General features: G+C 35.7%; 1 protein-coding gene across 2 annotated transcripts in view; it reads right to left on the bottom strand.

The window, feature by feature from the left end:
- Window positions 1-13,040, bottom strand: part of TMEM135 (transmembrane protein 135) — a 305,374-nt gene that overhangs the window by 169,147 nt on the left and 123,187 nt on the right. For both annotated transcript variants that reach the window (XM_058306154.2, XM_058306155.2), the window contains one exon: window positions 11,304-11,369. In XM_058306154.2, coding sequence (XP_058162137.1) covers window positions 11,304-11,369 — 66 coding nt within the window. The remainder of the gene's footprint in view (window positions 1-11,303; window positions 11,370-13,040) is intronic.

Raw genomic sequence — 13,040 nt, 5'->3', positions numbered from 1 at the left:
GAGTGGACTTACTGATAGTCTACTATAAAACTATTGTGACTAGTAATAAAATAAATTGTAGTATTGAGGTGGACAATTTAGCCACAGTAGTTGCTGAGGGCAGGGAGAGAGAAGAAGAGATGTGAGGTCGGGGCATTTTGGGGACTTTGAGTTGTCATAAATAATATTGCAGGGTCAGATACTGGACTTTATATATGCCAGTTGAGCCCTGAAAATCAGCAGAGTTGCAGCCAACTCCTACCCTCCAGTTCTTCAGGCTTGCCCTGGACAACTAACAAAAAGATGATATTGGACAGGTCCCATACCATAAACAAAGAGTATCTTCAACTGAAAACAAAACAATTTATTTCCTTTTCCCCACAAGCTCTAAGTCCACTCTCAGCCATAAGCAGTCAGAGCAGACATTATCCCAAATCCCTCAAGATTGAGGGATGAATAAAATTAAGGGGGGAGTCTAACTACAGTCCAAAGTAGATTAACTGTTATTGTAGTTATTCTTGGGTTAACAGAGTAACTTGTAGCACTAACACAAAGTGAATGAATGAATGAATGAATGAATGAATAATGAGACATATTAGTTAATTCCAAGAGATAACTCAAAAGTACCAATAGCATTCTATTAATATAGCCATAGATCAAAAATATCTAAACTCTGACACCTCAGTTCACAATGATACACAACCCCAATCCACAGATCTCCATATACACAATCTAATATAGGAAATATTTCATTATATTCAATGTATATCAAATTTTTAGACAAGGTAAATCTATAGAAAAAAAATTTTGCCTGGGGCTTGAAATGGGAGCAAAAATTGATGGCAATGGGTGTTTTTTATGGTGACAGAAATATTCTATAAGTAAATTCTAGTGATGGTTATACAACTCTTTAAATGTTCTAAAAATCACTGACTGGTACACTTTCAATGGAGCAATTTATGGTACACCCCAATAAAACCGTTAAAAGGAAATACAAATTTGATCAATAATTCTCCAATATCACAGAAGGCATTTTAAAAGTCAGATTAAACAGTCATTCTTCACTATTCTGTACTTACATCACAAACAACAAATACTTATTAAATGCCACAATCACTTAAGGAATAATAAGAGCAGAAGGGTTTCAACTGTCATGAAAGCATTCCATTAGACATATGGGACAACTCTGTCAAAATTTGCCATGATAAATCAGGTTAGGAATCTCACACAGCTGGACGGATTATAAACACATATACTTTTTTTATGAAAAAGATTTTAAGAAGAGGGAACAAATTGTAAAGTGCTTTAACTTTGAGGCAATCTGTGATAGTCAATGCCCCACATACCCTCAGATCAATTCTAATCCTGCCTTTTAAATGTTCTTTTATTCTGATGCTCTTAGAAGCCATTACTATAAATTATATCAAAAGGACAGTTACGAAGTATAGTATACTGAAGACAGTGCATTTAGCACTGGCTGAAGCTACACTTTAAACATTTTTTTTTTCAGCATCTGTACTTTTCCCTCTTGCTACCATCCTTGATTTCTCCTCTTGAAGCCACCCTCCTGAGAACAGGGAGTCCACGAGTGAAACATTTCTTCCTCACCCCTTAATCCCACCATTTCCACTCCACCAAATAGCTCTGACTTCACATGAGACTGAAACAATTAGGCCGAAACTGCTACAGCAAAGGTCACAAACCTTGAAGACTTTTTTCAAATCACATCACTCTTCAAGTATTTTAGCTAAACAATTGACCCCATGGACTTCAATCCTCTTCAGTTCTGGGACGTGTGGGTATTTACACAATCACCTATTTGAAAATGATGGTTTCTTTTCACTACTAAATACATATTCTCTCTTTCTGACCTGCCAAATCTTACTGAATCTCCTCAAATACTTGCCACCATAAAGCAAAATTGTCTCTTGAGAACACAGCCAAGAGTCAATAAAGAAAGAAAAAAGTAAGTACAGACAGAAAGTAAGAATTACATTGGGCCATATGTGTGTGGATAGAAAATTAAATTTCTTTGTTAATTGAGAAGGTTTAAATCACTTGCTGTTGAACCCACCACAATACTATACCCCAAATTTCTTTGGTATGCTTTATACAAAGAAATAGTTTCCTATAATCCCAAAGACATTATTTTTTAAATAAAACCTGTATTTTCTAATGTATTTAACCACATTTAGCACTACAATCAGGTAGACATGTTCAAGTTTAGTGGGCATTTGGTATAAGGGGAGGTAGTGGGGACTGCCCTTACCCATGTGGAAATAATTGCTTTCCTGGCCTAAAGCTCTTCCTATTAGGATCAAAACAAACTGATGTTATCCCTAAGAACTCTTCCAATTTTTGAAAAATAAAACCTAAGTATTCCAGTGTTGGGCAGATATTGTCCAGAGACTGTTTGTTTTATTTGAGGACAAAATTAAGGCACATTTATTTTTGTATTTAAATTAAAAGCAGTTACTCTATGAATAAGAAAAGGACATTTCAGATGATATTTATCTAAGTACAGGAAGGCACATACAGAGTTGGTATAGACAAGGTCACCAAGCTTAAACATTGTGATCTGATATTTTGTCTGCACCAGAACTTTCCAAACAAACGCTGTTAAGCAAGAGTATGAAATAACTTGAGCTATTTAAAGAAGATTTAGTGACAAATAAAAAGTATCCCCACAAGAATAAAATACAAGTTCTGAAACTCAATGTTTTATGACAAGGTTCTGGCATAGAGTCTAAGTTTTCTAAGTACCTGCCAAAATACAACATGCTGTTTTGATTCATGGAATTGGAAAATTGAAATAAAATATCAAGATGTTACTTAGACCAGTCTCCTGCCTTTGGCAGTTCAAAATCGATACCATCCAGATTGATGGCTATTAGTGACACAATTTTAACATGAGCAGGAGAACAATCCCAGAACCTCTTTGGAAGCCTCTTTTAATGTTTCATCACCCTGAAGTGATGCCCAACCCCTCCAGTTATCTCAGACTTTCTGTTCTGGAACCAAAACTCATTTCTTCTTACGACACTGGCAATAGGTTAGAAACTTTCTTGTATATACCTTGTTAGTTATAAATACTCTCCAGGCCTTAATCCTTCTCTTTCCTCTTTAGATCCTTCTTCATACTTATTTCTTTTTACCCTCCCTGACTGTGATCCATTTTTTCCAATGCTTTTGTTTTCATCGTGTTTCAGTTACTGCTTGAAAAGAAAAACGTTATAGTAACTCTTCAAAGCTAAATTCTAATCGATTTATGTGTATGATTTATCAATGAGCATCCAATTTGGAAATCACCCACAAAAGGAAAAAAAGGGAATAGACTTTGAAAAAGTTATTCTGGAACATTCTAGATTTCTTTTTTATTTAAGTGATACAGGGATACAGGAGGAAGTTAACAGAGCTAACAAAAAGTATATTTCAATGGCAATGGCATGGGTAAGGTATCTATATTATTTCTATTGAAATAAAATACATAAATCAGAGGTCTTGTTGCAGAAAAGACAATTCAATTTCTTTGACCAAATAACTGAGTCTATATTTCTGTGAAGTCAGAGTCTTGCCATTTTCTGTGAGATTTTTGCCCAACTAAGACTTGGAATTATCAGAAAAGCTTTACTAAGTAACAACTTTACCCTGTTTGGCTACTAGGACTCAGGTTTGATTCCATGTCTGTTTTTCTATCATTGCGCTTCCTCCAATGATTACTCTGTTCATAGAAACAGAGGCATCATTAGCAGAATTTAGTTACGTATACCCAGCAAGTCTGTAATTAAACAAATATTCTGTATTTCTGAAACATCTTTGAATAAATAAAAACAAATACACTGAAATAAATCAATCAACTCACTGGCAAGAAAGCTACATAGTTGATTCATTACATGCTCTTAGTGACTCCCTGTCATTACTCTAAGAACTAGATATATGGTATCAGTAGATACACAGAAGGTAAAGGATTTTAATTAAGACCTTGCATTTGGCCTCCTGACCTCCTTTGGTAAAAAAACAAACAAAAAAAAACTGCTAAATGGTTTTATCCAAAATTACCATAAAATGGAAACAACTCAAATGTCTATCAACCAATGAATGGAAAAACAAAACATGGTAATACATACAATGGATTAATATGCTACAGTAAGAAGACATGAAAACAGGGACACATATGATAACATAGATGAAACCTGAAGACATTATGATAAGTGAAGTAAGCCAGACACAAAAGGACAAATATTGCAAGGTCCCACTAATATGAACAAAATACAAAGAATAAACACATGGAGTTTAAAACCTAGAGTATAGGTTATTAGGAGATAAGAGGAGGGCTGAGAAGGAGTACTGATACTTAATGTATGTAGACGTTTTAATTAACTTGACTGAAAAAGTATGGAAATGTATAGAGTTGATGGTAACACATTATAGTGTGTAGCAGCTAGTTTATAAATGGGATTGTGGCTGAAAAGGGTAGTCTAGGGATGTAAATGTCAGCTGAAAGAAAGCTAGAGAACAATCTAGAGACTGAATAACACAGGGACTCCAAAGGTAGATGAGAATTGTGATTGACAGTACAGATGCAAGAGCGCCCTGTGAGCTACAGCAAATGTATGTCACTATTGCAGGGTGGTGGGAATATGGAGAAGCATGGGAAAAATACAATTGGTGTGACCTATGGACTGTGGTTAACAGCAATACAGTAATATTCTTGCATCAATTCCAAAGATGCACTGTCTTTGCTGATAATGGGGGGTGGGAGCATGGAAAAAGTGTGCCAGATGCACACAATGGACCATGGTTGGTGGTGATAGTCTAAGATATCTTTGGTAAAAAAACAAACAAAAAAAATTGATAGACATTTGAGTTGTTGATATTTTCAGTCTATCATAATCTGTAATAAATATTCCACCATACTGTGGTGTATTGGTGAAGGGTTGTTATTTGGGAATTCTACACATGTGCGTGATTGTTTTGTAAGTTCACAACCTCTGTAATAATAATATATTAAAAAATAATAAGATGGGTTGGGAAGAAAATACACCTAATGTAAGATATGGACTAAAATCAGTAGTAATATTTTTTTAACAAATCATTTTATTGATATATATTAATAAAGTATACAATTCATGCAAAGTGTACAGTCAATGGTATTTGGTATCTTGAATAGTTTGTAACAAATGTTTTACAACAATGCAAAAGGTTGTTGGTGGGGTGATGTATGGGACTCCTGTATGTTGTTATGCATGTTTGTTTTGTACATTCACAATTTTTACTACATATTTATTTATGTATGTTCATGTATGAATGATAAACTTTACCAAAATTTTTAAAGGTTAAAAAGAACTGCTGAACTTTGTTGTTTCAAAATTTTGGATTAAGAATAATCAAATGAAAAAAACATCAGTTTCTGGCTTACTCTGGTCTCAAGTTACATAACAGAAAAGTTTATACTCTTAAAAATACATAAATTGGAAACGGACTTGGCCCAGTGGTTAGGGCGTCCGTCTACCACATGGGAGGTCCGTGGTTCAAACCCCGGGCCTCCTAGAACCCGTGTGAAGCTGGCCCATGCACAGTGCTGATGCGCGCAAGGAGTGCCCTGCCACGCAGGGGTGTCCCCCGCGTAGGGGAGCCCCACACGCAAGGAGTGCGCCCCGTAAGGAGAGCCGCCCAGTGCGAAAGAAAGTGCAGCCTACCCAGGAATGGCGCCCGTGCGGCTGACGACGACAACAGAAGCGGACAAAGAAACAAGACGCAGCAAATAGACACAGAGAACAGACAACCGGGGGAGGGGGGGGAAATTAAATAAATAAATCTTTTAAAAAAAAATACATAAATTTAAGAGAATAACGTTATCTTTTATTAGTGTATATGTTTCCTTAAGAGAGTATATGGGGGAGGGGACTTGGCCCAGTGGTTAGGGCATCTGTCTACCACATGGGAGGTCTGCGGTTCAAACCCCGGGCCTCCTTGACCCGTGTGCAGCTGGCCCAGGCACAGTGCTGACGCACGCAAGGAGTGCCCTGCCACGCAGGGGTGTCCCCGCGTAGGGGAGCCCCACACGCAAGGAGTGCGCCCCATAAGGAGAGCCACCCAGCGCGAAAGAAAGTGCAGCCTGCCCAGGAATGGTGCCGCACACACAGAGAGCTGACACAAGATGATGCAACAAAAAGAAACACAGATTCCCGAGCCACTAACAACAGAAGTGGACAAAGAAGAACACGCAGCCAATAGACACAGAGAACAGACAATTGGGGCGGGGGTGGGGAGGGGGGGAGAAATAAATAAATAAATCTTTTTAAAAAAAGTATATATGTTTTGTCCTATACATTTTAAACTTCTGAAAGGCAGAAAACAGAATCATACCTTTCCTGAAGGAATTATTAGATTGGTAAAAGAGGAACTGCAGCTTCACACCATGCATTTTAAATCATAACTAGGGGCAAACACATATTTATTAATCAAAATAGGAACCATGATAATCAACACATTTTTGCCAATGAGAAATAAGTTTGTGTATTCCTGTAGTGTAAAAATCCATGGTTTGGGATTCGAGGAACTCTTAGAAAGCAATTTCTTCATCTTGGCTGGTTGTGGAAGTGTTTTCCCTGCAAAAAGTTGTCTAGATGCTTGAAGAAGTGGCAGTCAGTTGGTGAGGGGTCAGGTGAATATGGCAGATGAGAAAAAACTTTGTAGCCCAGTTTGTTCAACTTTTGAAGCATTGTTTATGTGACATGCAGTCAGGCACTGCTGTGGAGAAGAACTGGGCCCTTCTGTTGACCAATGTCAGCTGCAGGCATTGCAGTTTTTGGTGCATTTCATCGATTTGCTGAGCATACTTCTTAGATATAATAGTTTTGGAGGGATTCAGAAAGCTGTAGTGGATCAGACCAGCAGCAGACCACCAAACAATGACCATGACTTTTTTGGTGCAGGTTTGGCTTTGAGAAGTGCTTTGGAGCTGCTTCTTGGTTCAACCACGGAGCTGGTCATTGCCATTTGTCATATAAAATCTACTTTTCGTTGCATGTCACAATCCAATCGAGAAATGGTTCATTGTTGTTGCGTAAAGTAAGAGAAGACGACACGTCAAAACAATGATTTTTATATTTTCAGTCAGCTCAAGAGGTACTCACTTAGAGCTTTCTTTTTCACCTTTCCAATTTTCTTCTAATGCTGAACAACCATAGAATGGTCAATGTTGAGTTCTTAGGCAATTTCTCATGTAGTTTAAGAGGATCAGCTTCAATAACTGCTCTCAATTGGTCATTCTCAACTTCCCATGGCCGGCCTCTACACTCCTCATCTTCAAGGCTCTCATCTCCCTTGCAAAATTTCTTGAACCACCACTGCACCATATGTTCGTTAGCAGTTCCTGGGCCAAATGCGTTGTTGATGTTCCAAGTGGTCTCTGCTGCTTTACAACCCATTTTGAACTCAAATAAGAAAATTGCTCGAATTTACCTTTTGTCTAACATCATTTCCACAGTCTAAAATAAATATAAAATAAGCAGCAAGTACTAAGACATTAGCAAAAAAATATAGTGAAATGGGCGTTAAAATTATTATAACAAAACTACATTTATTTAAGAATGTATGCCATATCAAAGAGCAAATTTCAACGATGCAAAACTGCGATTACTTTTGTACCAACCTAATACAAAAAATAATACAAAGCACATTCAATACCTATTTATTGATAATGAGTATTTTAAAAGTTAGATCCTCAAATAGGAAAACATGCCCTCCCAAAAAAACTCGACTCCAGCAAATGGTTTTCCTTCTGGCTTACATAATTTTATCAAGACCCAGTGACCCAGCTACTACAAATAAAGGACTTTACAAAGAATATCAATATGGTGTTAAACATTCAATGAGGAAGCTGAATTGTGATGGGTCAGTATTTTTTTCTATTATTTTAAGTCATTTTTATTCCACACACATGAAAGAATAAGAGTGATAATTATAATGCATAAAAAAAATCAATACTGATTACATAATTGCACAAGCCTTAGCTACTATGCAATTTTTCAATTGTCAAACTACAGGACTAATGAATAATTAAAAAATTATAATCTAAATAACTGACCACATTGAGGGAAAATACAGAGTTTCATGGAAAGAATGAGCTTCACAGTCAGACTGAGGTTCAAATCCTGGCTCTTCCATTTCCTTGCTGTTTGATCAAAGGAAGAATGTTTAACTTCTCCAAGCCTCAGTTTATCAGTAAAATGGGCACAATAATTTCACACTTGCAGAGTTGCAATGAGGATTAAAGAAGACTTCTATTTAAAACCTACAATGATTTATTATACTTTATGAAGTTAAGTTTCAAACTCCCTCAAAAATTTTCTTCCTACTTTCAAAGACAGGACCTATTTTCAAGTCTCAAAATTTCTTAAAACATCCAAGCAAAAAGATCTAGTAAGCAGTCAAAAAGTGGTATTAGAGGCAAAACACAGAGAAGGGTAGACATGCAAATTTCAGTGTCATTATATATCCTGATAAGTTTATTGCAAGACTGATGTTTTAATATTTGGATATGCTTTATTTCCTCCTACTTGGTATTACTGTCATGAGGTTATATTGATCCCTGCTTAACAGAACATTTTTCATTAATGGACTACCACAATTTTTAAAACATCCTAGGCCAAGTAAACTCCTTACCACTCTCCTCCCATAGCATATCATAAATTTTCCAATATGATAAAAAAGGTGATTTCAGCTTCTTTCTTAAATAACTTATTAAATCTTTAGCCTTTTAGTTTCTTACTCCAGAAAGGATGCTCTCCTATTGCCCTAATTCTAAAATACAGCATAAATCTAACATGTTGCAAATGGAATCTGGATACGTTACATACAGACTGAACCTAAACTAAGCATTTCTACTCTCAAATTTTTTTCTAATTAGTGACATGATTGTTTTCCCCATCAAAGAGTAAGCTCCTCTAAAGGCAGAAATGTATCAAATTATCTATTTCAATAGCATATAGGCCACAGTCCCCCAAACTCTATGTCACCTGTACAGATACACCGTCAATGATGTCCTTACTTTTGTCTTAATTCGCTACTTACCTTAAGTCGAATAACTAAATTAAAACTAATTCATGGACTATCCTAGCTGCCATTTACTGAATATTTACAATATGCCACTCTGTATTTTTTAAACTACATAATAACATTTTATCAATTCTAAAATACCATAGAACTATGTGAAAAATCCCAATTTGAAAGGTGTTAAAATATGAAAAATAGCAGATGGTGACTATGAAGACATACCATTTTCAGAGATCTTAAAATGAAGAAGAAATGCATATATCTTACCCTATTAATCCCATTTTAGAACTAGATGTTAGAGAGTGCTTAAAAATTGGCCCAATTTTAACCACTATCAACCAGATTGATGCCTTAGAGCAATTTCCAGTAATTGCGGATGAAATAGAACAAAGCCAGCTTCTTTAATTACTTTCTCCCCAGTAAGTAAAAGATGTACACATCAACATGTATTGCTATCCTCAGAAGATAACTTATAAAACTGTTTTGCATACATATCCCCAGCCATCTTGTAACAAAATATAAAGTTTAAAGTCCATTGCCAGGAGCTGGTGTAGCTCAAGCGGTCGAGCACCAGCATACCACATAAAAGGTCCCAGGTTCAATCTCCGGACCCAGTACCTAAAACAAAAAAAAAAGTCCATTGCCCCCCCATATAAATACACAGGTAATTATTAAAATATGAACTTCATTTTGAGCCATTACAATCAGATAAATATGTTTGACCTTATTAATGGGAATGTTTTCTTCTCTCAAAATGGTACTAAATATTTCACTTTGTTGTGATTACAAAGATATAAAGGAATGCTTTCTTCATAAACAAAATATAATTTACAAATTAATACCAAAGCAGTTTGCCAATATACAATTAAACACTGATGAGTATAAGCTTTCCAATGATTGCACATTTTGTTCAAATGAGCAAATATATCAACTAATCAGTTACAATTATACACTAATACCATTCCACTTAACTACTTAGATGTTGTCTCACTCACAAACACTCACTATTAAATATTTAGGTGACTGAGTTGTATATATTACATTAAATTACAGAGAACTTAGTCCCAGAATAGGTATCATTATCTTACTTTCTTCAAGTGTTTGCTAATAGAATAGGAAAAGGAACATGGCAATGTGACATTACGTTCAGCTTCAACCTAAATATGCCTTAGACCAGGAGTGAATAAAGAAAAGACAGCGGGAAGTGGATGTGGCTCAACCAACTGGGCTCCCATCTGCCATATAGGAGGTCTAGAGTTCAATCCCCAGGGCCTCCTGGTGAAGGCAAGCTGGCCCACATGGTGAGCTGGCCTATGCGGACTGCTAGCCCACGCTGGAATGCCGCCCCGCACAGGAGAGCCACCTTGTGTGGGAGTGCCACCCAGCACCGGTAAGCCACCCCACACACAAATGCCAGCCAACTCAGAGCTGGTGCAGCAAGATGACACAACAAGAGACACAAAGGAGAGAAAATGAGAAAATGTAGCAGAACAGGGAGTTGAGTTGGCACAAGAGAGCAATCGCCTCTCTCCTACTTCGGAAGGTCCCAGGATTAGTTCCAGGAGTCACCTAATGAGAATACAAGCAGGCACAGAAGAACACACAGCAAATGGACACAGAGAGCAGACACAGGGGGAGTGGGGGCGGGGAGGGTAATAAATAAAGTGAATCTTTAAAAAAGAAAAGACAGGCAGAGTAGTAATTAGGCTGGTAATAACTTTGGAATGGAAATTAATTTCAAGTGGTAGAAAACTTTTTAAAGACTTGGTAGGTGTATTTTTAAAAATCAAAACTTAGAATCTGCATCTTCTTTGAATCTCAACTACAACAAAAAAGCAATCTAACTCCATTATACTCTTTATCTATTTTGGCCTGTGGTAAGTATGAACATTTCAAATTATTTTATCCTAAGAATTAAACATCAGAGCTGTATGAAATAGACTAGAAAAGGAAAAGTAGGAGGTTATTTCTATTAAGGAAATGTAATTTCAAAAGTTATTACTAAAATGTCAGGTTCTTTTAAGAGTAAAAACAATTCAGAGTCAAAGATGAAAAGGCTCAGCAAATCATTTTCAACCTAATACAGTATCCAAATATGTGTGATTAAAATAGATTTGTACATGAAGTATATCCAATATAACATACCTCAGAACTGAGATATTTACCAATTTGTAACAAATATGCAACATCAAATTCACATTTTATATTTTAAAAACTGAAACTATAAATTAAAAGTAATAATTATATCAAAGTTGTCATCTTACTTCTCCATTTCTTAATGTTGAGATGATTCCTCTTGCTACACCCATTCTAAACAGTGTTTCTGTGGCCTGTGAATAAAAAAATTTAAAATATATATAATTTATAATTTGTACTCAACTGTATATGCTACCCATATTATAAAAAAAAAAAAAAAAAACCATTCCTATCGTCTTTCCAGAAATGTCTAGAGAATCATTAAGGCATAATAAGAGGTGAAAGCTCTAAATGATACCCCCAAAATATTTTCAGATTCCTTTAATGTTATCAAGAGCTCAAAGTAAATTGCTTCAAAACATTATTGGTGTGCTGGTATTCTTCCAGGTCTATAGTTTGAAATCAGTTGACTTAGATAAGTTTAAAACTTAGTTTGATGAAGAAAAAATAAAATTGTAATAACTGGATTCACTTCAGAATTTATCATTAATTCCGATTTGTAGTTTCTGTTTTAGTTCAGTTCAAATCATCTGACTGCTACAGAACACAGAATAGGAAGTAATTCAGTAAGATCATATATTAAGTAACACCCCAGAAGAGTTATTGCTGTTTGCCAAGCTACTCATCTTACAACAGTCAAGAAGTTTAGGCCCTAATAAAGCACAGTTTAGTACTGTATGAAAGTCAATTGACACAGTGTAGAACAGTGTAATACAAATAAAGCAAAGGAGATTGAGTGAGTTGTTAGTCCAGTATTTATTCACTTATTCAACAAAGTTTCTAAGCATTGTATAAGGGCACATTGAAGGAATCAGAGATGGAATGAATAAAAATATCTCCTTTCTTAAGTTTATATTCTAAGGGAGACTGGGAGTAAACAAGCACACAAATAAATAAGCCATGTGGTGATTTGAGCAATAAATGAAAATAAAAGAGGGTAACTACCTGAAGAATAACCAGGAAAACAGGATATTTTAAATAGAGTAAATCATACATGACCTCTTTAAAGATATAATAATTTGAGCAAAATCCTAAATGAAATGAGAAAGTAAGCAACCCACGCAAATATTACAATGATAATGACAATCATCTATCATTACTGACACCAACTGAATGCCTTCTACTTGCTTAGAACCATTCTAAGCGACAAATTCTATATCAACTAATTTAAAAATGGGAAGCACAATGCTGTGGTCAGAGGGGCGAGAAGTACAAAGTTCTAGAGGTAGGATCATGCCTGGCATGTTCCAGATAACAGATAGAGGTTGCATGAGAGTACGGTTGAGATGAAGTAAGAGAGGATGCATGTTCATCTGTTCAATATGTTCTTATATTTTTTAATCTGGCTTAAGAGAAATAAATTTCTAACCTTCAAAATTAAAAAATACAGTTCAAAGGATGAGCTATTAAACATAACTTGTGAGAATATATGAACTAAAAACATCAGAGAATTTTATATTTAAAAACTGAATATACATCTAAAGAAATCCAAATTGTAAAAGTGATTGGGGAAGTAGACAAAAGTAAAGGAAACTGAGGAATGTGGGGGATGTTTATGAAATAGTGTTCAAAAGGTATTCTTAGGGAACTGGACATCAGAAGATAGTTTAGGATCATAGCTACTATTTAGGGGGCAGCAGTGTACAAAGAGTTGATTGTAGTAAGAAAGGCAGGTGAGACCAACTAATAAGGGTGAAAAGAGAGAAAAAAAAGGCTAGGAACAACAATATTTAAGGAGAGAGATAAAAGAGGGAAAGCTTAATGGTAATCAAGGAATTCCAGAAAACAGTATCCTAGAAGTCAAG

The sequence above is a fragment of the Dasypus novemcinctus genome, chromosome 10 (assembly GCF_030445035.2).
Source record: "Dasypus novemcinctus isolate mDasNov1 chromosome 10, mDasNov1.1.hap2, whole genome shotgun sequence".
NCBI classification, from domain to species: Eukaryota; Metazoa; Chordata; class Mammalia; order Cingulata; family Dasypodidae; genus Dasypus; species Dasypus novemcinctus.
The sequence above is the reverse complement of the archived record's forward strand: the minus strand, read 5'-3'. Positions and strand labels throughout refer to the sequence as shown.